This window comes from Rhineura floridana, chromosome 2 (genome assembly GCF_030035675.1).
Source record: "Rhineura floridana isolate rRhiFlo1 chromosome 2, rRhiFlo1.hap2, whole genome shotgun sequence".
Classification (NCBI taxonomy): Eukaryota; Metazoa; Chordata; class Lepidosauria; order Squamata; family Rhineuridae; genus Rhineura; species Rhineura floridana.
Window position 1 is genome coordinate 186,647,979 of NC_084481.1, and position 23,661 is coordinate 186,671,639.

Consider the following 23,661-nt stretch of genomic DNA (forward strand, 5'->3'; position numbering starts at 1 on the left):
AGATAAAGCCAAGGCTATGTGTCTGTTCTACCCAATGGATGGTAACATTGTCAATCGGTAAGGACAGCATACAGAGAGAAGAGGACTTGGAAGGGAAGATAAGCAGTTGAGGGTCAAACTAGATAAGACACCATTCATATCATTAGCAATGAATGCTTTTAAAAAGTAAATTGTCAGCACAGGGACCCCAAGCTGGATTGATGTCCTAGTATGGGAGACAGGGAGCTTTAACCCTTTGGCCCCTCTGTGGTCCTGATCTCGATCAGCCTATACCTGTTATATGCATTAGGAAAAACTTTCCATTGGAATTTTCCCAATGCAAAAGCAGGCACATGGCTTCCAATCTGAACTGGGGTTGCAAGGAGGAGCAAAGGGTAAAGCCCCCCTACCCCAGATCCCAAGATAAGATTTAAGGTAGTAAGTGGTGCTTTATAAGCTCAGGCCAAAGCGTACCTCCAGAAACTAAAAAGGAAGAGAAGGGAACCATTGTGGAACTGTCTGCCCCAGAAGCTTCACCTGTTGTTCTTTATTAGTTTTTAGAAAACGGGTTTTATTTCAGTTTGTTTATATATTTATATTGGTGGATGTTTTAATCTGTACCTATTTAGCCTAATTTTCTCTTGCGTGATATATTATTTGTGTTGCTGTTGTCACATTACTAGGTCTTTGTTTTTACTCTGTGGCAATCTTACTGAAGCCAAGAACACACAGTCCATTTACAAGATGTTTGAATGGTGGAATATTTAGCATGTAAGGGAAGAAGGTATTATTAATGTTCTGGCTTGTGCCTAGGTATCTTCTAATTTTAGTTGTGACTACAAGCAGTGCCTCTTTGCCTCTGACCAAGTAGAACTTGGTGACAAGGTTCCCAGAAAAAAACATGGCTGCTGTCGTTGCTGCCGTTACTTTTTTTTAAAATAATTTCTCTTTTCACCATTCATAATTTTCTCTGCAGGAAGGGTTACTACCATAACAAGAGTCTAGCATTTGTGACTATTGGTAGGAAGAATGGTAGCATAACAATGATGATTAGTTAAACTATTTCTACAGTTACAGCATAGAGTTACAATTTCTATTCCATCCTTGAACAAGCTAACAAATTGGAAAAGCAGAGATATCTGAAATTTCATTTAAAAAAATCAAAATACTTTAAAACATTCTTACTTTATAGCTATCACCATGTGTCAGCTTTTATAATAGGTTTATGTTAACTGAATACAAAAGAAATGTGAAATAAATATAACCAGAAGGGACGATCAAATCTAATTTGATACATTAATGTCATATGCTGTACATGTTACAATACCAGCCAGAGTTAATACTAAGCTGCAGGCTACACTGCGATTTCCAAATGGCAGATTGTTCTAAGTGATACCAAGTATAATTGAAGTAATAAACGATAGTAAAAGCAAAGAACACTGGCAGGAAGAATTCAAGTATTTACTTTAAAAAAATTAAATAAGTTAGTTTTGGAAAGAGAAGACAACTGAAATAATGCAGGGCTCAATTTACAGAAAGTTCCTTTTATTTATCTATTGCATTAACCCTTGAACTCTTGCCAGAATTATCAGTAATGTGTAGAACCTACTGATCTGAAGAATGGATGAGAAAAGACATTAAAACTTCCTGAGGGCCATGATATAGCTAAGGGTTTTGCTTTTGTAATTCCAGTTCCCACTTCAGCAAACCTCTGCTAAACTGCTTTTAAAACCAGGTATATGTGGTTTAAAAGTGCTGTGGTGATTTGTAGTGGGGAGAAAAAGGAGGCTGGCTTCTGCAACTGACTTAGGAAAACAAAGCTGATTAGAAGAACACACGTTGCTGAGGACTGGAACCATAACTAAAAGTTGGGAAAGTAATTTTAAGATATATATATATATATATATATAAAAGGAAAGACAATACAATGGCAGGAATTCAAAGAACCAAATGCATCCAATCTTGCATACACAAGGGGGCTTCATGCTTGCATGTGTCAAACAGTAACTGTCCATGGTTCATAGCAAATTACTTTTGAAATTAAGGGTGACTTCCAAAACAGTTTGCGATATAAAATGGGAGTCTACTGTTCAAAGGAATAAAAAGCGAATGTCCAAACCCTTTAACATACTATTATACATGTATAGTTTACGCATGGAAGCATTAATTGTGAATTATGGCGCTTATAATGAACTTTAAAGATTTGACAGTGTTAAAATTAAAATTGTATTGATTTCATAACATACAGTTTCAAACCTAAACTTACAAAATTATTAGGAAGCTACTATTTAGTGAAGTCTAATACATTTATGCTAACTTGACAAGGCACTCCCCCCACCCCGTTCAATCTCAAGACTATCACCTACAGATGCAGCTGATAAGCATTGTAGAAATTTGAACAGTGATTCTCAATATTAATTGTGATATTTTATTATTTTACTTTAAATGCACGATTACATTATCATTGTTAAAATTTTCTTTTATTAGGACATTAAAGATTAGAAAGGGAAGTGACTTTTTAAAAATAGCATTTAAATCATTATGTCCTTTATTAAGGGCACAATTCAACTTGTATTTACGCTGGGCTGAGAGAAGTCGGATATGTCTGAGCCAGCAAAACCCAGCCCGGCAGAAGCGGTGCCGGTGTAAGAGCCAACAAGGGGTATCCCGGGAGAGGGTTGGATGAGGGGCTGAGGGGGGACTTACGCAATATCCAACTCCTATTTGGACTGCTCCAGCGGGTGCTGATCCAGGCCAAAGTCACAGAGAAAAAGGTCAGTCTAAGAAAATAATTCTAATGCAGGTCAATGTGGAGTGCATTAGGTGTATTTGTGAGTGACTGCTTTTCCTTTTCTCTTTGTGCATGCAGCTCCTAGTGGAGCAGACATTCCACCAGCCTGGTGGCTCCCAAACAGGAAATGGATGTTGCAGAGCTTCCTGACAGCTCCTCCTCTGCTGGCACCCCTTCTGCCAGCTTCCTATGAGTTAGACTGCTCTGTAAAATAGGTTCTTTTGGATATTTTATTTGTCCTGGCTCTATTAAATAATTTGATCTTTAGACCCTGTGTTAAAATACCTTCCAAAGAGATTGAAAGAAAATAGCTGGCTGGGGCTGATAAGACTATAGTCCAAAACTAGAAGGTACTAGGTTGGGGGAGGCCAGGATATAGGATTTTGGCTGATTTATATGGCACTAGAGCAAAACTCATTCCTTTCTCTAAAAAAAAAGCTGGTAGGGGAGTTTAACACTGCTCATTAGCCTTTGAGGAAACAGGGTTACATACCATGTGACTATATTTTCCTCACTTTCCCTGAATGTCTAAGTCTCAAGGACGGCATTCCATACTAGAGAGGTTTTTTTAAATATCTAGCTCAGTGGTGGGGAAGCTCTGGCCCATGGCCTAATTAGGACTGTGAGGCCATTTTGCTTAAGGCATGCCCAACTGTCCTACACCTAATGCCATATTAATATGGTGCAGGTAAAGATGTAGACCCTCCGTGGCGCAGAGTGGTAAGCGGCGGTAACGCAGCCGAAGCCCTGCTCACAGCTGGAGTTCGAGTCCAACGGGAGGAAGTCGAATCTCCGGTAAAAAAGGGTCGAGGTCCACTCAGCCTTCCATCCATCCGTGGTCAGTAAAATGAGTACCCGGCATATGCTGGGGGGTAAAGAAAGGCCGGGGAAGGAACTGGCAATCCCACCCCATATATATGGTCTGCCTAGTAAACGTCACAAGACGTCACCCTAAGAGTCGGAAACGACTCGCACTATAAGTGCGGCGACACCTTTACCTTTTAAAGATGTAGCTTCACTGAAAGAGGTTTTGGAGGCATTGCCATTCACTGTGTACTGGGCTTGTGGAGTATGGTACACCTGAATTTGTAATCTGATGATCAGCTGATTATCAGGTCTTGTAAAGCTGCATTCACAGTGCTTCACAATATCTAAACAAAAATGGGTCACCTGACACCACTATGATGTCAAGTGACTGAGAGTTGGGTGGCCCTGCCCATATGTCAAATTTGGCCCACAGGTGGGTGGAGGAGATAACAAGCTGGCTGGCCAGATCTAGTTCCCACTCCTGCTCTAGAAGAACAACAAAATTAAGCACTCCCTTCAAAGACTCTAGGGTAGGCATGGTGAACGTCAGGTTGGGGGACCAAATGAGGCCTTCCAAGCCTCTCTATGTAGCCCGTGGGACTCTGCCCAGGCCATACTCTTTCCTCAGCTATATCATCTTTCCCCAGCCCTGCTTTGCATCCTCCTTGAATGTTTTATTTGCCTGGTTGGACTGTATCCTTGAACTCTTATTATGCCCCTAGCCTTCCCGGATTTATTTATTATTTAAAAGCATTTCTAGACCACTTAATATTAAAGAATCCATAAGTGGTGTACAAAAATAGCATAAGAATAGTAAAACAGTATAATAAAAACAGAAAAACAGCATAAAAAACAGGAACAGGTAAAAACAGAAATCCAGAAATAACAGGGTCCAATTGTATGGGTCAGGGCAAAATGGTATGTCTTCGCAAGGCGTCTGAACCAATAGATGATACTTCATGTATGGGAGAAGGAAGGGCATTCCACAGGGCAGGGGAAATGGCCTGTTTTTGGGTCACCACTCTGTGATATTATGTAGGGTGCAGTGCCATGAGTAAAATTTTTCAGTGATGATCTAAGTGACCTTAAAGGTCTATACAGGGGCATGTGATGCTTCAGGTAACTTGGTCTGAAGTTGTTCAGAGCTTTATATGTTAGTTACAAGACCTTGAACGTGGCCTGGACACTTATTGGCGGCAAGTCCAGTTCCCTCAGCACAGGTATGTGTGCATCCAGGTGCTCCACACAACAACCTGGCCACAGCAATCTCAAGGGAAGTCCCATGTAGCACACATTACAGTCACCTAATAACGAGGTTACCAATGCATGAATCATGGTGGCCAAACTACCTCTGTCTAAGAAAGGGTGTAGTTGGTTGATCAACCTAAGTTGATAACAGGTACCTCACCACAGAGGTTACTTGTGCCTCCAGTGACAAAAATGGATCTAAGAGCACTCCCAAACAATGTGCCCGTTCTATCAGAGGGAGTGTAACCTCTCCCAGAACTGGTAAACTCTCCAACTCCTAGACCTGGGTTGTGAGATTGTGTATAGAAACTAGTCAACAGTACAAATGTAAAATTCACATTCGTTGCTCTGCCCACTTCACCTCTTGCTCCGCTCACTACTAGCAAATGGCCCCTGGAAAATTGCCCAGCAGAAAATATGGCCCTCAGGCTGAAAAAGGTTACCTACCCCTGGTCCAAAGGCAAAATTTCTCACTTACAAACTAAGTTATGAAATGTAGTTCATTTCTAATGATAAAGGAGTTTGTACTTAAGTGTGCCTGTACACTAGACGGTTCGAAGTAGAATTACTGATTCTCCACTCCAGAGGTATATGGACTGGTTGTGAATAGTCAGCAATTAGGGAAGCAATGTTACACACAAGCAATTTATTTCTTTACTTGTTCCACTGTTGTTTCTTAGTATTCTGAACTGATTTAAGGCAGAGTCCAGTGATGCTATGTTCATATTAATCACTGGATGAAGGGCTGTCAAGAATTCCTTCTTTCACCCCTTATATACCCAGTTGGTCACTGCACTCTGCAGGTGAGGGGCTCCTGCAGATACCATCTCATCAGGAGGTCCATTCCATACAACATAGAAATTGGGCCTTTAGTGTTGTGGCACCTACCCTTGAGAATTCATTCCCCTTAAATATTAGACAAGCGCTGTCTGTTGTCTTTTCAGCACCTACTGAAGACCTTCCTCTTTCAATAAGCCTTTTAAGTAAAGACCTTATCTCAGTCTGCATATGTTAGAATTATATTAAAAAATATTTTTTAAAAAGATGTTTTTAAGATGTTTCTAGTTTTTTTTAAAGGGTTTTATCGCCTGTTTGCCACCCTGGGCTCCTTCTGGGAAGAAGGGCAGGATATAACAACAACAACAACAACTTGAGCATCCAAAACCTGGGATGTACATTCAATCACATAGCCTTCTTAGAGCTAGCAACTGACTGTACCTGAGCCAGGAGTTTTATCAGTGCAACTAGGAAACTAGATATTGCTTACAGAGCTTCATCAACTCCTTGTCTTTAGCTATGAGAGCAGAGGAAATTGCTCCAGTTTCAGAAATAAAACCATGTTTTCATAACCCTGAACTCCCTGCAAGGATTTTGGAATGGATGACATAGTAAAAGATCATGGGCATGAATGAGACGGTAGCGCGCACGTGTACACACTCCTGAATTAGAGCTGATTCACATATGCAAGTACATCATTCTGCATAAAATTGCAGTGAGATGTATGAACCTGTCAGGAGCTGCCAGGATTAAAATTGAGTTTTTGGATCTGTTTTTGGCTGCCACTTATGTTGAACCACTAAAACTGCAGGTTGAAGCATTTACCTGGACAGTGAACTATTCTCAGGTTCTAGAATGACACTGCCTACCCAGTATGGCCACTGGATCCTCAAGGATAGGAAGAACTGAAAGAGGGTTACACCTTGCCAAAATTACAAGGTCTTCCTGAGCTTTGGTGAGTTTCTGTTTCTACATCCTTTGATCCTGCCTTGTTCTTTGGAGTCCTGACTTCTAGCCACATTCCTTGACTATGATTCCTTGGTGCAACTCCTGTCTTCTGGTTTGTGGCTAGTCTCAGACCACTACTTATGGCTCAGCCCTAACTGAATTATTTTCACTGAAAAGCATTGTATCTGAGAGGTTATATGAAAACCCTGCACATGGAGTTAGATCTGTGATGGCTGTTCCACAGAATGAAAGGAAAATAGAGGGACGGGGAGAAAGATGACAACATCCTTTTTCAAACATGAAAGCTCACAAGGTGCTACTATATTGTTACTATCTTAAGATAAATTGGATCCCCAATGTTTTGACAGTCAGAAGAAATCAAATACTAAATCTATGCTCTAATTAAAAATGGGTTAGTCTGATTTTGCTGGTACAAAAACCAAACAGCGTAATCTAGAGTGCACTAAAATCAATGTCTCACTGAAATTAATAGAACTTAATGCCTTAGCTGTCTGTGCAGAAGCCCCATTTATTTTAGAGCACACTCAACCTATTAATTGTACCTCCATTTTTTTCCAGTTCAGATTTGCCAACTACGGGCAGAAGCTGTGATCCGTATACAGATAAAGGGTACTGCTTACAGAGTAGCTCCAAAATGTGCAAAATAATCTGATTGCAAGCATTTGGTACATTGGGGATGGGGGAGAGAGGTCAGCAGGTATCACTTCTGCTAGCCCATTCACAAAGTGTTGCACAACCATGTGAGCAACAGAACATATAAAGGACTGGTTTGGATTATGACAATGAGCCACAGTCAGCCTCAGGTCTGTATGCTTCCCCTCCTCTGGTATGAGTAGTTTATAAGCTTTCACTTCCCTTTTTTTGACTGCATCTTACCATTGACAAACTGTGGTTAATTCTAACTATGATTAGTTGAAACAAGCCAACGTCAAACCACAGTTGATAAAGCTGGCTTGTTTAACCATAGTTAAGATTAACTACAGCTCAGGATTCAGATGACATGCTAAACTGAGGGTACTAAGAAACCAGAAATTTCTAACCTCCTCATGGCTGTTCCAGAGGACAAACCTAGGCTCACTGAGTCTTGTTCTTGTAACGCGAAACCATGGTTACCAGTATATTGAGTGGAAGTACCAGAGGATCCTATAATTAACCACTGAATGCACTTTATGAAATGTTGCCTAGGTTGGAGAGGGTCTTCTTGAATAGTTAAAAAAATTATCAGTGTAACAAAGTTTTCAAGATACCAATGAACAATTTTAGAGCACAAAGTCTGTTAAAGAATAATACAGAGAATTATTTACAGGTTGAACATAAAACAAAAAGTCATCAATAATTGAAGCTTGCCAGAGGCATAGCTATTTCTCTGTACTAACTGTCGGCGATCTAATTCAATTACAAGTATTAAACTTCACGCTGAGGTCAACTGGCCTCACTTCCTACAATATTACACTTCAACCAGTGCTCATTAATGTGTCTGTTGAATGGATTAGCACATATGAAGACATATGTACAGAATAGAAGGGGCACAGTCTAATGATAGCCAATTGTTCATTTGTAATAGGGCAAATGTTCAAGGACTCAACTTATTATCACTAATGAGGAATTTATTAAATTTTAAAAAGAAAAAAAATACCAATGGTGCAAAACAGTTTATTTTTAAGGTGGTTTTAAAATAACCAATAGTTGCTGATGTTGGCTATAAATACACATTTTCCAGGTTTATATCTTGGAGATGAATAAGGGAACAGGTGAATAGTTTAGAAACAGCTCTCTGTGACACCTTTAGACATTCAGGGCTTCACACGTTATACCAACCAACTTAGCATGTGACCACCCTATGCTGACAGGTATGAGTAATTTGCTGAATTCTATTCATGACTGAGATAGGGGATTGCAATCATTCCTCATGAACAATCAATTCAGGATAAATGTGTGTGATAAGCCTGCATTAAGACCCTGCCCTTTGTCCCTGTCAATACTACAAATGCTTGAGTGAGATCTTTAGATGGGTTCCATCAGATCAATGAGAAGATGACTGAACTTGACTATAGCCCTATCCTAGAATCTCATGAAAGGAAGAGTGGGGCTGTGCTTGCAGGACACGCTCCCTCCTTCGCAGGCCCATCATCCAGCACCACTACCCTCCATGCATTGGGGCAAGGATATGAAGTAAGATGCCTGCTCTACATGTATAGAGTCCCTGTGTGATTTAGAACTCTGGCCACACAGCATTCTAAATCCTAATGAGGAATCTACAGGCTGCCTACTTCAGACATTCAAACCCAACATATGTAGGATGATGGGACTGGGTGATGGGCATGTGACAAGGGTGGGGCCAGCAAGCATGATCTCAGACTTCTCTCATGCAATTCAAATCACAGGTGGGCTTTAACAACTGAATAGGGCTTATCTGTAAGAGTCATTGTGGTGGCAAAGAGGAGAGAAAACAGTATTGGGGAGAGTGGGTATGCTGACAAGATCATATCTGTTGGAAAGGATGCATTTATATTAGGAATTCATGTGTGGGAGATGCATTTATGTATGCATGCTCAGGGCAGAGAGAAAGGAGATCTTACAATGCACTATAGCACCCAATCTTATTAAATAAGAGGTTATCAGCAAAAGCACATAGAACCTTCATTATACAGCTTCTTTCTGATTGGAAGCTTCTTTTAAATTTGTTTCAGACTATCATATTATCTAGAAGCACCAAGATTCTTACTGTGATTAAATGTGGCTGTGTTGATTTGCCAAAAGGTATCAGAAACAAAAAGCCTCAATAAAATCTCAAACCCTTAAATAAATTATTTGTTTTTTACTCTCTGAACTTAGCATGACCTCAAGGATAAGGTAGTTTCAAAACACCTACCTTTTTTGTTAAGGAGTCATCTGAATCAGAAGGCATTCTAGTTGATACATGAAACATTACTTCCACAGTAGAGGTAGCAAAATATGGAGTAGTCAATCCAGTGCTTTTGTTTTTTTGCAACCCTCCCATAAAACCACAATGGTTTGTGAGGTTCACCTAAAGCACAGAAGTAATCACCACATTAGAAAAAAAGTGTAATATCAAGTACCACATATGCTTCGGTGAAAAACATTTACTTGTGCAACAGCAAAATCTAATGCGCTCAGATATGAACTGATTCATTGTTACCACTTTATTGAATGGAAGTACCAGAGGATCCTAATTAGCCAGAACTAAATTAACCAGATCCATTGTTACCACTATATTGAGTGGAAGTACCAGAGGATCCTAATTAACCAGAACTCTATACAGCACAAGAGCATCCCCAAATACTTGACACATCAGTATTTGAAATTTCAGAGCCTAGTGGAAAGAGATCTTATTTATTAATTATTTGATTTATATCCCGCCCCTCCAGCAGGAGCCCAGGGCGGCAAACAGAAGCACTAAATAAAACATCATAAAAACAGACCTTAAAATACATTAAAACAAAACGTTAAAAACATTAAAAAAAGCTTTAAAAACATCTTTTAAAAGGGTTAAAAACATTATTAAAAAACATATTAACATTATTTTGTGTGGGGGATAACAAAGCTGTAGTAGAGAAGTAACAGCTGTTTGTAAACACTATCAGAATAATTTTTATGATAAAATGTTTTAAATGTGAATTCTATGATGCCAAATAATTATTCTTATTTGTACCATTAAAACAAGTATAGAAACAAAGAAAATTAGATGCGTTCTTATTGTGTCCAGTGACAGGTGGCCAGTATGATGCATTAACCAAAAAAAGGAGGACAATTCCAAAATGTGAGAAACTTTACTTCTTAGATAAGCCCAAGTTTCTCATAGGATTTTGGAATTTTCTTTCTCCTTTTTTTGGTTTTTTGAATGCTGGCTGCTTTTTGTAATCAGTATGATGGTTGAACCTCTCCCATTTGCCCAGATGGCAAGATGTAAAGATAGTGAAAAGAACAGCTCCATCTGCCTACAAAAGGATATGCTGACAACTCATTCCAAATTAAAAAGAATTTCTGTTCTTTTAATACTGAATATATCAAGAGAAATAACAGATAGATGGGAAACAAATACCTGGGAGACACTGACTAGAATTCAACCTAGTATTTGCTCAACAGGCACATAACTACTTAAAGACTTGCCATGTAACTTTGTAGATTCTGTTGGTGGACTCTTTACAAGACAGAGTTCACATTACACTGCTTGGGAATAACCATCTAGGGCTATTTATGGCTGTTCAGCATTCAGGCTATTCATGGAAAATTGTCATAACCCTACTTACAAAGCTAACAGGTCAGGAGACGACACAATCTCTGTATACCTGAGAACTCTGAGAATTCCTCAGACGTGGATGAAGAATGAGACATAGCTTTGTGGGAGAGCACATGTACTTAATGTGGAATGTTCCAGGTTCAGTTCCTGGCATCTCTCGATACAAGGATCAGGTAGCAGGTAATGTGAACGACCTCTTCCTGAATTTGATGGAAGACTCAGGAAAAAGCTCTATAACAGTAGAGTACTGGAGAGCACTTTGCTCTGTGGTCTAATTTCCTCTGCAGCTATTTTCCCTGGCATATACATAAGGGTAACCAGTGTCCTAACGGCTGCTTTCAACTCCCTGGCTGTTTAGTTTATGGTGCACACTCTGCCATCTCAGGTTGTTTAGCACTTGTCCACTTCTTGGCCCCAGAGAGCAGACATCAGGATCCCAGCTGGAAAATAGCTATCTTTCAGCAATCCTCTTGCTTTCCCTAGCTAGGGATCACAGTAAGAAAGATAAGTCGCAGCATTTGTGCAGCCAGATGGAGCAGCTCTTTTTCTATAGTTACATGACATTTTGGTCCGAGATTCTGAATCAACATGACCAGTAAATTAGCCAGATACTGTCCTCCTACCACTCAACAAGAACTGGCAGATTTCACAGACATATTTTCTGGAAACTACAGTACATTTCCAAGAGGATGTAAGAATGGTTGTGAAACAAACTTCCTCCTATCCCCAATTTCTTGCATACCACCACCCAAACAGAATTTTCAGAGAAAAGTGATCCGGGGAAAACTACACAGATGGCTATGCAGTTATTCTTTTATACAGCTTAGCCTGCTGATGGAAAGATTCCACTTCAGGCACGTGGGTGGTACCCTCAACTCCATCCATTCTCCTACAAGCTCTATAGATGATCTGTGAAACAGGTAGAACACGCTTTCAGACAGAGTCTAGCCTGCAGGACACAAGGACTCTTTCTCACCAGCCTTTGGTATGAACTTCTCAGAAATTGCTAACACTATGGTAACATATAGGCAACTTGAATAAATAAAAAGTACAATAAAAATACCTCCCAACCGAGGCCGGCTACAAAATCCTCGTAGGCTTGGCTTCCTCCAGTATTAGTAAGGATGGAGTGTTTATCCTCTTGACCCTCAGCAACATAAAATACTGCAATTTTGTGCGTCTCTCGGCTGTAAGACACAGGACTGCAATTACATAAGAATGTACTCTGAAGTCACTAAAAAATGAGATACACAAATAGAAAAGGGGCTAGAACTGTGAAAAAAAGTAGTGCTAGTAGATCTTAAATGCTTCCTTTCTAATATTTTTACACATTTGTTCTCACCTCCCCATCTGCCTTTTTTCTCATTGAAAGAATACCCACCAGTTTGGTTCCCCATAACTGCCTGCTGATATATTTGTTAAAAAGTACATGGCTCAGAATAATGGTCTCTTTACGATGGCAGTAGACAAAACAAGGTGTAAATCTCACTTTCCTAATAGAAGCATAAGGAAACATGCGGAGGGAGTTGTCTTCTCTCTGAACTTGCTTTTGCCTTTCTATGAATAAAGTTGGCAGATATGAACACACAGATTTCAGCAACAATTCCCCATACATCACAATAATTTATCTTTCCCGATTATCACTGAACGTATGCATGTAATCTGCTGAAATGCTCTCTGTCTCTCTATTGGTAAATTGTTCAATAAAGAAGACTCTTAAAACAAAAAAAAGAAACAGTGCTCCTTAATTTGAATAAGTGCCTTCCAAAGGAAGAATCTTTCAGTTGATTCTTCAGGTTTGAGGGAAACAGTCCTCTCCCCCCATCCCCTTGGCTTCAGCTGCAGTTAGCTCTATTCTTTTATAGCAATGATGGCTTAAGCAATGACTTTGTTCCACAGCTACTTTTAACACCCTTACGGCTTAGACAACCAATAAACTGGACTGAATTAAGATTAACTACCATGCAACAAGCATTGGCACCTCAATCGTAAAGACAATTGTTGTTATGCGCCTTCAAGTTATATTCGACTTATGGTGACCCTATGAACAAGTGACCTTTAATAGCATGTTATAAACCACCTTGTTCAGATCTTGTAAGTTCAGGTCTGTGGTTTCCTTTATGGAGTCAATCCATCTTTTGTTTGGCCTTCCTCTGTTTCTACTCCCTTCTGTTTTCCCCAGCATTATTGTCTTGTCTAGCAGATCATGTCTTCTCATGATTGTTGACGTGTGTGCGTTGTTGCGTGAAACAGCATACATTACGTTGGAGTTAAGTTGAGCAAGAAACTTCTTCAGAGCATTAGAGCATGTTAAGAGTCTTTATTAAGACATTATGGCCAAAGGCTTAAGAGTAAATACATGTAGAGTTTTTTCAGTCACCCCCCCCCCGGGGGTAAACACAGAAGAGAACCTCTCAGTTCAGAGGCAATACACAGAAGACCAGCTTAACACAGATAGCTGCTAGAACTTTTCCCAGTTTATCGCGATGGCTACCATAGCAACGGCCTTGGCAGTCCATTCCCAGACTGGGCAAAGACATAACTCCCCCTAGTTACAGTTTTTCAGACTTGATGGAAAAACAGACTCAGTGACAGTGCGGTTCAATGGTCAACAATCCCCCCTTTTTTCCCCATCATGTCTGTAACTCATTACAACAATAACAATAATACATTTCTCCAATACATCTTGCAATACAATTCCAAATTACATCTCAGTACATTACAGTACATTTCAGAACATCACTGTACATTTAGCTAGAACTTTATTCAATCAACTTTCAACTCATTCCAAGCCTTGTCACCAGTTTGCCAAATTTCTCCTCACACAAAGGCTTGGTCATTATGTCAGCCACCATGTTGTTAGTGTCACATCACAACTATGCCAGACGTTGACTTACGACTGCTCAGTTCCCCTGCATGATCTGCATCCACAAAACATTCAAGACCTCCTGTCTTTGCTCCTGACAAATCCAGACTCTTTGTCTTCGTGCCTTTCAGATTTAAGTCAAGATCTGGTTTAAATGGTTGCGCTTGTGTTTCTGGACACCAAGCTCTGAAATATGCATTCTCTTGTGCTCTAGGTGCACGTTTGCCACGTCTCTTACCCTGTGGCTTGTAAACTCGGCTGCGATGCACTCTTTCAGGCATCAGCCTGACTGCATTACATGAATACTGTGGCTGTGTGCTTTTTACAGCTGTCTTTTTACAGCTCTGACCGTCATTCTCTTTCCGCCCCATTAAACTCAAGGCATCAGCACACTTCACACCCACGGTCATTCTAAACTGCCCTTGTGTCATAAAACCCTGACAGACAACTTTGCCTCTTCTCTGCAGAAAACATTTTCCTCTATCAAATGTTACACAATACCCAGAATCCACCAGTTTTTGAACTGATAAAATATTATGAGCCAATTCCGGAACAAACAAACATTCTGACATTATCCCAAGTTTATTAAATCTCACCAGTCCTCGGGCTTCCACCCGTTTCTGTGATCCATCCGCAAGTTGCACAAAATCCTGCACTTCTTCTAAAGCATAAAACAAACTTCTGTCTTTAATTAATATATGGCTCGCCCCACTGTCGACAATCCAGTTAACAGGTCCTAAATCTTGAGACTTCTGTTTACAAACAAAGTTCACACTTCCCTGCTTCAAGCCTCCGTCCCTGGAGTTGTGCTTGACTGCACAGTCTTTTCGGAGATGCCCACGAGCCCCACAGGCATAACAAGCCTTTAGCCTTTGATGCTTGTAATCCTGTTTGCTTTCGGCTGCCTCCTCCGGTTCGGCACTTTTCTGCTCCTTGCTTCTGACAGCTTCCATCGGCTTGGCTCTCTGCGCCTCCTGCCTCCGCTGCCATTCCTGGGACAAATCCTGCAACGCGTCCCACATCTGTTTTGCCGACGGCTCATCTCTCACACACATCAGTTGAGAATCCGATAGAGCCAAGATTATAAACGCCTGCGCCCTCTGATCTTTGCGCTTCCAGGCCGCGGTCAATACCGCCGGGGGTGGTCCATCTATAATGTCCCATAAATCCTCTGTTATCAGCAAAGCCCGCATCCTCGGCTTCCAGCTGCCATAATTCTTTTCCGTCAATCTTTCCATTGGCAAGCCTCCCCCAAACAGGTTTACAGCCATGTTGCTCACCTCTGTCTGGTACAATCAATCAAGCTGCCCTCTGGAACTCCATCTGCCATTCAGACCAACAACTTACTCCCGTGTAATGCGCTGTGGATCTGGGCCCATAACCCTGTTGACGTGTGTGCGTTGTTGCGTGAAACAGCATACATTACGTTGGAGTTAAGTTGAGCAAGAAACTTCTTCAGAGCATTAGAGCATGTTAAGAGTCTTTATTAAGACATTATGGCCAAAGGCTTAAGAGTAAATACATGTAGAGTTTCTTCAGTCACCCCCCCCCCTCTGGGGGTAAACACAGAAGAGAACCTCTCAGTTCAGAGGCAATACACAGAAGACCAGCTTAACACAGATAGCTGCTAGAACTTTTCCCAGTTTATCGCGATGGCTACCATAGCAACGGCCTTGGCAGTCCGTTCCCAGACTGGGCAAAGACATAACTCCCCCTAGTTACAGTTTTTCAGACTTGATGGAAAAACAGACTCAGTGACAGTGCGGTTCAATGGTCAACAATGATGTGTCCAAAGTATGATAACCTCAGTTTCATCATTTTAGCTTCTAGTGATAGTTTTGGTTTAATTTGTTCTAACACCCAATTATTTGTCTTTTTCGCGGCCCATGGTATCTGAAAGATCTCCTCCAACACTACATTTCAAATGAGTTGATTTTTCTCTTATCCACTTTTTTCATTGTCCAACTTTCACATCCATACACAGAGATCAGAAACAAAATGGTCTGAATGAGTCTGACTTTCGTGTTCAGTGATACATCTTTGCATTTAAGGACCTTTTCTAGTTCTCTCACAGCTGCCCTCCCCAGTCCTAGCCTTCTTCTGATTTCTTGACTATTGTCTCCATTTTGGTTAATGACTGTGCCAAGATATTGATTATCTTTGACATGTTCAATGTCCTCATAAATCAAGTTCCATAAATCTTCTGTTGTCATTACGTTAGTCTTCTTGATGTTCAGCTGTAGTCCTGCTTCTGTGCTTTCCTCTTTAACGTCCATCAGCATTTGTTTAATATCATTACTGGTTTCTGCTAGTAGTATGAAATCGTCCGCATATCTTAAATTATTGATATTTCTTCCTCCAATTTTCACACCTCCATCTTAGTCCAATCCCGCTTTCCATATATGTTCTGCATATAGATTAAACAAATAGGGTGATAAAATACATCCCTGTCTCACACGCTTTCCGATGGGGAACCAATCGGTTTCTCCATATTCTGTCCTTACAGTAGCCTTTTGTCCAAAGCATAGGTTGTGCATCAGGAAAATCAGATGCTGTGGCACCCCCATTTCTTTTAAAGCATTCCATAGTTTTTCATGATCTACAAAGTCAAAGGCTTTGCTGTAATCTATAAAGCACAGGATAATTTTCTTCTGAAATTCCTTGCTCTGTTCCATTATCCAATGTATGTTTGTGATTTGATGTCTTGTACCACTTCCCTTTCTAAATCAAGCTTGGACATCTGGCATTTCTCGCTCCATATATGGTAAGAGCCTTTGTTGTAGAATCTTGAGCATTACTTTACTTGCATGGGATATTAAGGCAATAGTTTGATAATTACTGCATTCCCTGGGACCCCCTTGCTTTGGAATTGGGATGTATATTGAATGCTTCCAGCCTGTGGGCCATTGTTTTCTTTTCCATAGTTGTTGACAAATTTTTGTCAAAATTTGGACAGATTCAGTCTCAGCAACCTGTAGCAACTCTATCGGTATGCTATCTGTTCCTGGTGATTTGTTCCTTCCAAGTATTTTAAGGGCAGGCTTCACCTTACATTCTAAAATGTCTGGTTCTTCATCATACGATTCCGCGTGAATGAATCTGTCATCCTTGCATCTCTTTTATAGACTTCTTCAGCATATTGCTTCCATCTTCCTTTTATTTCATCTTCGTTAGTCAGTGTGTTCTCTTGTTGATTATTCAACATCCCTACTCTTGGTTAAAATTTCCCTTTAATTTCTCTAACCTTTTGGAATAGGGCTCTTGTTCTACCTGTTTTGTTGTCTACTTCTATTTCTTTACAACAACTATTGTATCTGTGTCCCTACATACTAGTCGCTGTACTGTTGCATTTAGGGTTCTGACCGTGTTTCTATCTCCTTTTGCTTTTGTTTTCCTTCTCTCTTCAACTATTTTAAGTGTTTCTTCAGTCATCCATTCAGGTCTTTCTCTCTTTTTAACTAGAGGTATTGTCTTTTTGCATTCTTCCCTGATAATGTCTCTGACTTCAATCCATAGTTCGTCTGGTTCTCTATCAACTAAGTTTAAAGCCTCAAACCTGTTTGTTATTTGATCTTTATATTCTTCTGGGATGTTATTTAAATTGTATTTTGGCATTATGATTGCTTTGTTCTTCTTCTTAGGTTTACTCTGATTTTTGATATGACCAGTTCATGATCTGTACCGCAGTCTGCTCTTGGTCTTGTTTTCACAGAAAGGAAGGAAATTCTCCATCTTCTGCTACCAATTATATAATCAATTTGATTCCTATATTGACCATTTGGTGATGTCCATGCGTACAGTCGTCTTTTTGGTTGCTCAAAAAATGTGTTTGCAAGAAACAAATTACTGGCTTCACAGAATTCAATTCCAGTCCCCCATGATTATCAGCACATCTTGTTTTGGTGTGTGATCAATTTCTTCCTGTACTTCTGCATAAAATCTCTGTGATTCCTCTTCTTCTGTGTTTGCCGTTGGAGCGTAGACTTGGATGATGGTTATGTCAATAGGTTTCCAATAAATCTCGTTGATATCACTCGCTCAGACCTTGCATTGTAGCTCCTAACTGCTTTTGCTACATTACTTCTCACTATTAAAGCAACCCCATTTCTTCTTAATTACTAATTTCCTGCATAAAATATTTTGTAGTTGCCTCATTGAAAGTGTCCCATTCCCATCCATTTTAATTCACTCACGCCAAGTATTGTAATGTTGATGCATTCCATTTCTTGCTTGACAATTTCTAACTTTCCCTGGTTCATGCTTCTCACATTCCATGATCCTATTGTGTACATCGTACAACTCTGTACTCTCCTTTCGCATCTGTGCACATCAGCCTCTGGGCTTCCATTCTGCTTTGACCCAGTAGCATCATTTGTCACAGTGTTACTCGTATTTGTCCTTTGTTCTTCCCCAGTAGCTTGTTGAGTGCCTTCTGACCTGGGGGTCTCAACTTCCAGCACTATCTTGTGTTACATTTTGGATACTCTGTTCATAGAGTTTTCACGGTAAGAGGTATTCAGAGGTGGTTTACGACTGCCTTCCTCTGAGTCTAGATGCATCTTCACCTTTGACCATTCCGCCTTGGGTGCCCCTGCTAGAAGTCTAGCCTCTTGGTTTAGACTTCTGACGGCATTGCTCTCAGCTTCTTCAACACTCTCAAACCCCCTCACCACGTTAAGATATGCAATTATTTGGCAGTGAATCCTACTGATTTCAACTAAAAGTGGTAGAATTTGCATCGATATGAAAAACGTTAGCTTCTTTTCAATACAAATGCATTTTCAAGAACTAAAATAATTTAACACAGAAGTGTGTCTGGCACTTTCATTAGACAGCTTTTGTCATATGATGAGGATGCATCTCTTCTCTGGCCTTTGATCCTTGATATGTATATATATATTTAAGTATCTCTCTAGATGTGAATGTAATTATACAGCCACAACAGTGGCTGTATACTATAGGCAGCGTGGATTTTTCACATTCCGCAATGGTAAATTGAAAATACCCCTATGCCATTCTGATGCTTCCCATAAGCTCATTTCAAAACAAAATCTTACAAAACTTATAGTCCTGAACTCAGAAACGCTTGCTAGTAACAATCCTCTACATTTTCATGGCAATACACAAAACATTCAGAGAGAATAGAGAGTTCAAAATCTAAAAAGAGAGAAAAAAACCCCAGAACCCTTTTGGACTTTTTTCTGTCAGAGTTCTCATAATCTGTTGAAATTCATTAAAAATCAGCCCTGTTCACAGAGTACCTGTAGTCTTATTACTGACCTTGCCCCATACTCTGACCTTCATCTTCTGCAGTTTAAATGTTAAAAAAATGCCTGGTTGATTTTTAATTAATTTAATAAATTTTGCACTGAACTGAACGATAGTGTCGGGCATGCTCAGTAAGAACCAACTGTCAGTGTTCTAAAACCAGACTCACAGCTGCGTGGCTTGCCTAATCAGGGGGTCACACCCACACCAGACTTTGAGACAGTCATGCCTTCCCCCAACTAATCATGGGAAGTGTAGTTTGTGAAGGGTGCTGAGAGGAGACTCCTATTCCACTGACAGAGCTCCAGTTGCCAGACTGGTTTAGCAGTCAGCCACTCTGACTGAAGGTCTGTGAGGGGAACAGGGTGTCTCCTAGTAACTCTCAGAACCCTTCACTAACTACACTTCCAAGGATTCTTTGAGAGAAGCCATGACTGTCCTAAGTGAAATAAAGGCCTGATGTGGATGTGGACGGCTTTGGTTTAAATTTGGGTGGGAGGCTCTACGTGTCGGCTGTAGAATAAAAAGGTGGGGGAAACCCTGAAAAGCAATGATACTGTTCACATTGTTTTCCTTTTGGAAAGGAAATAGGCTTTCCCTCTGCCCAGTGCCCACCCACTCAATCTCCTCCCCTCCACCTCCCCGCCCCTCCCCCAGGTCAGTGTTGGACTACAACCTGGGAGACCAGGGTTCGAATCCCCACACAGCCATGAAGCTCACCGGGTGACCTTGGGCCAGTCACTGCCTCTCAGCCTCAGAGGAAGGCAATGGTAAAACCCCCTCTCAATACCTTTTACCATGAAAACCCTATTCATAGGATCACCATAAGTCAGGATCGACTTAAAGGCAGTCCATTTCCATTTTCAAACATGATTGCACAGAAATAAATCCTATTGAACTCAAAAAGGATGCAAATGATCAAATCCACTCTCCCTTCTCTTGCCTCCTATCCCCTCCCTCTTCCGTCTTCCCTCCCCCTTCCTTTGCCCCTCCCTCCCCATCCCTTTCCAATCCCATCCTTCCCCTTCCCCCTCCTCCCCTTCTTCCTCCTCATGGTTAGTCTTACCTATCTTAAGCATGATTGCATGGGAGTAAAACCCATTGAACTCAATAAGCATGCAAATGATCACACCTGTTTTTCTGCTCCTTCCCCTCTCCTCTCCCTTCCTCCTCCCCTCTTCCTTCTTCCTCCTCCCCTGCCCACTCAGCCCTCCCCCCCAGTCAGTTTTACCTATCCTAAGCACGATTGCATGGGAGTAAATCCACTGAAATCAATAAACATGCAAATGATCAAACCTGTCCTTCTCCCCTCCCCCCTCCTGCCTGCTCCCATCCCCCTCCTCCCCTCTGCCCTTCCTCCCCGCTCTCCTCTCCTCCCCCCCCATCCCTTGTGGTCAGTTTCACCTATCCTGAGCATGACTGCAGGGGAGTAAATCCCACTGAACTCAATAAGCATGCAAACGATCAATTCATTCTCAGCAAACTTTCACAGGATCCCATTTCTTATCTCCCGGATTAAAAAGCAGAGAAATTCACTACTAGGCAAAAAACTTTGAGGTTTAAGAACGTACCTATAGACTACAGATATTTCTATCAAACTTTTAAAAGCAGGGAAATTGGGCAGCTATAGTGAATGCGCCAGGGGAGCAGGAGACCTGAACTCCTCTTGGAGATATTGTACTGTCCTACAATTTTGTAAAAATGCAAAGACAATTTGAGTTGGTCTTTCACGGTCCAATCCACATGCTGTGGAGCTTGGAAGAATTTGGTAACATGTGCCTCTGAGCATATGGTTAGTGGTAGCATCATCTACAATCAGCCCAAATAATAGAAACAAGACATGTGCTGTGCTGATCTTGTTTTAGTAGGGAAGAAGCAACATTTTTAAGACAGTTGATATAGTTCAGATGGTCACTTTAAATATGTCTGATTTCCTTTGCAATTTTAGTGAAGTTTCCTATAGGAAATCATTTTCTTTTGTTTCTATTTCTGTGAGTATGTGAAGTACAGCAACACTTTGCAATACTAAAAAAAACTTCAAAAATAACTGTGGAATAATGGCACTGACTATTCTGCAGAATAGTCTCCAGTGGACATGAGGACTGTCTCAATTTGCACAAGATATAGCAGTGGGAGGTGAAATATATTCTAGCAAAATTCTAGGTGTGCTCTATGTTTTTAATTGACTGTGCCCACCTTGCTTTAAATGAAGTGGTTTAAACATAGCAGGCTGAAAACATGCATCCTCTTTTTTGAAACAGCTAGTCATTGCTCAACTGTTAATGCACCCAAAATAGAAATAGAACATAACCTCCAATCTGAAATACAAAAGGCTGTCTTCACCATCATTATGACACTGAACAATAAAAAGGCTTTGAAATTAATAAAAAAAATTGACAATTTCTAGGATGAATAATGAGGGAAATAAAATTTTCTAGATTAGATTCTCGGTAGAAACATTAGTAACACAGGAAAGAAGCAAAGTAAGAAGAACACCAACAAACATACACAAATATAATTCTCCATCTTTGGAGATAGCAGGTGTTGCCACCACTCACCATATGCTCAGAGGCACGTTACCAAATTCTTCCAAGCTACACAGCATGTGGGTTGGACTGTGAAAGACCAACCCAAATTGTGTTTGCATTTTGACAAATTTGTAGGGCAGTACAATATCTCAGAGAGGAGGTCAGGTCTCCTGCTCCCCTGGTGCATTCACTATAGCTGTCCAATTTCCCTGCTTTTTAAAATTTGATAGAAATATCTGTGGGCTATAGGTACATTCTTAAACTGCAAGGTTTTTTGCCTATTAGTGAATTTGTTTCAAACTGTTTTTAATAATGTATTTTATATTGTGACCCAACCTGAGACCTTTCAACCTGGTGAAAGGTGGGTGATAAATCTAATAATAATAATGTTGATGATGATAACAACAACGAAAACAACAAAAACAAGACAGTTTAGAAAGGCTATTTATAATGGATAACTTGCCATTGTCTTGAGTCCAAATTTCTAAGTTCTCGAAGTAGCTTTTCATTTTTTTTCAGGAGATGAAAGCTTCTCCTAAATAAGGAAATTTAACAAATGTTTTCATCACTTGTGCAATGAGAAACATAGGATAGCACAAGACATTTTCAATTCTATTCATGAAATCTCCTACAGGTCTCTTGCCTTTTCTAAGACCTTTTCCATATCAAAGATGAATAGATTTTTTAAAAAATAATATACATTTTTTGTTTGTCCCAGGTGGTCTTCTGAATTCTTGTTAGTGACTTGAACATAATCCCCACTTCGTTCCACTTCTTCCCATTTAATCTGGTGGGTTGAACAGGACTCCCTTTGGAGCACATAAAACCTGCTCTTTAGTAGGCCAGGCGATAACTGCTTAGTGATAAAAGGTATTTCCATGCCAGCCAAAAGAGCAAATGCAAAAAACAAAACCAAGAAACACTGAACTGTTGGCTGTAATATAACAGAGTAAAGCTAAGCCTAGAAGTTCCCCCAGATTAGCTATAGAATTTTAAAAGCCTAATGATGTTACTGTAAAATAGCTATCTTCCACTTACTATTCGTACTTCTGGCACAACTCATAAAACGTATGAGCGGAGGACTCCTAGGAACAGTGTTAACGAAGGAGAACAGGCTGCTTTGACAAAATAACATGTTGGGGGGGGAAAGAGTGGACACGTTGCAAAAACTTGAGATCAACCTCTCTCATATAGACACCAACACTTTTTAAAATTGAGATTTCTAGATTTTTTTCACATACTGATGCTTCCTCCAGGGAAGATATTGATGCCTATGAGGGATGGGTTAATTAAGTATCTGCAAACAGTATTAAAACCCTTTCAAATAGAAGAGCTGTTTTTCATTTTGTGACGTCTGCATAATAATGCAGAGAACAGTCTGCATAATTTTCATATGTCATGATTTTGCACATTATTCTAGAAGAAGCTTATATACACCAAGCTCCCATAATAATAATGTCCGTGTCCATAAAAAACAAATAGCCAACCTGAACTCTGAAATACCATCAGTCTTGACTAAAAAAAAGAGGTGCATCCATATAGGATTTCAGGCTAAGAACAAAGAAGGGCTGACCAGGCAAAGTCTTCTATATAAATACAAATCAAGATTTGAGAAGGAAATCAGTGCAATATAGAAAGCAAAGTGATCTCCCTTCCTCTGCTGTCTATAGAAAGTGATGAAAAAGATTTTCTGTCTGTCTGTTGTACATTGATCAAAATGCTTAACTAAATTTAGCATTGTTAGAACATTTAATCAGAAGCAACTATCATCATTATTATTTAGTAATAATAAATGTCCCACCCTTCCTCCAAGAAAAAGCCCATTAACAAGACAGCATATAGTTAAACTTTAATGTCATAATTGTGGTGATCTTCACAATATAAGACACAATTTAAAGGGGATTAGATAAATTAATGGAACATAATGCTATCAATGACCACTAGTCATGATGACTATATGTTACATCCAGGATCAGAAGCAGCAGTCACTGGCAAACAATAGCAGGAGAGCATCTTCATGTCCTGCTCATGCGCTGTCCAAAGCTCACTGTGTGAGACAAGATGCTAGAATAGACAGGACTTGTCTGATCCAGTAGGACTCTTATGTTTTGTCCTTAAGACATTACAGGAGACATGTGGCTGCTGCCAAAAACAGAATTCCTGTGTG

The 23,661-nt window shown here is 40.2% G+C and overlaps 1 protein-coding gene across 11 annotated transcripts in view; it reads right to left on the reverse strand.

The window, feature by feature from the left end:
* Window positions 1–23,661, reverse strand: part of RALGAPA1 (Ral GTPase activating protein catalytic subunit alpha 1) — a 305,037-nt gene that overhangs the window by 60,115 nt on the left and 221,261 nt on the right. For 10 of the 11 annotated variants that reach the window (XR_009760717.1, XR_009760716.1, XR_009760718.1 and 7 more), the window contains 3 exons: window positions 21,958–22,029; window positions 11,896–12,019; window positions 9,444–9,599 (listed from right to left, as the gene is read on the reverse strand). The exons of the other annotated variant lie outside the window; for it this stretch is intronic. Coding sequence is in view for 7 of the 10 variants with exons in the window: in XM_061611662.1 (XP_061467646.1) it covers window positions 9,444–9,599; window positions 11,896–12,019; window positions 21,958–22,029 (352 nt within the window). In the remaining 3 variants the exon portion in view is untranslated. The remainder of the gene's footprint in view (window positions 1–9,443; window positions 9,600–11,895; window positions 12,020–21,957; window positions 22,030–23,661) is intronic. 11 annotated transcript variants of the gene reach the window in all.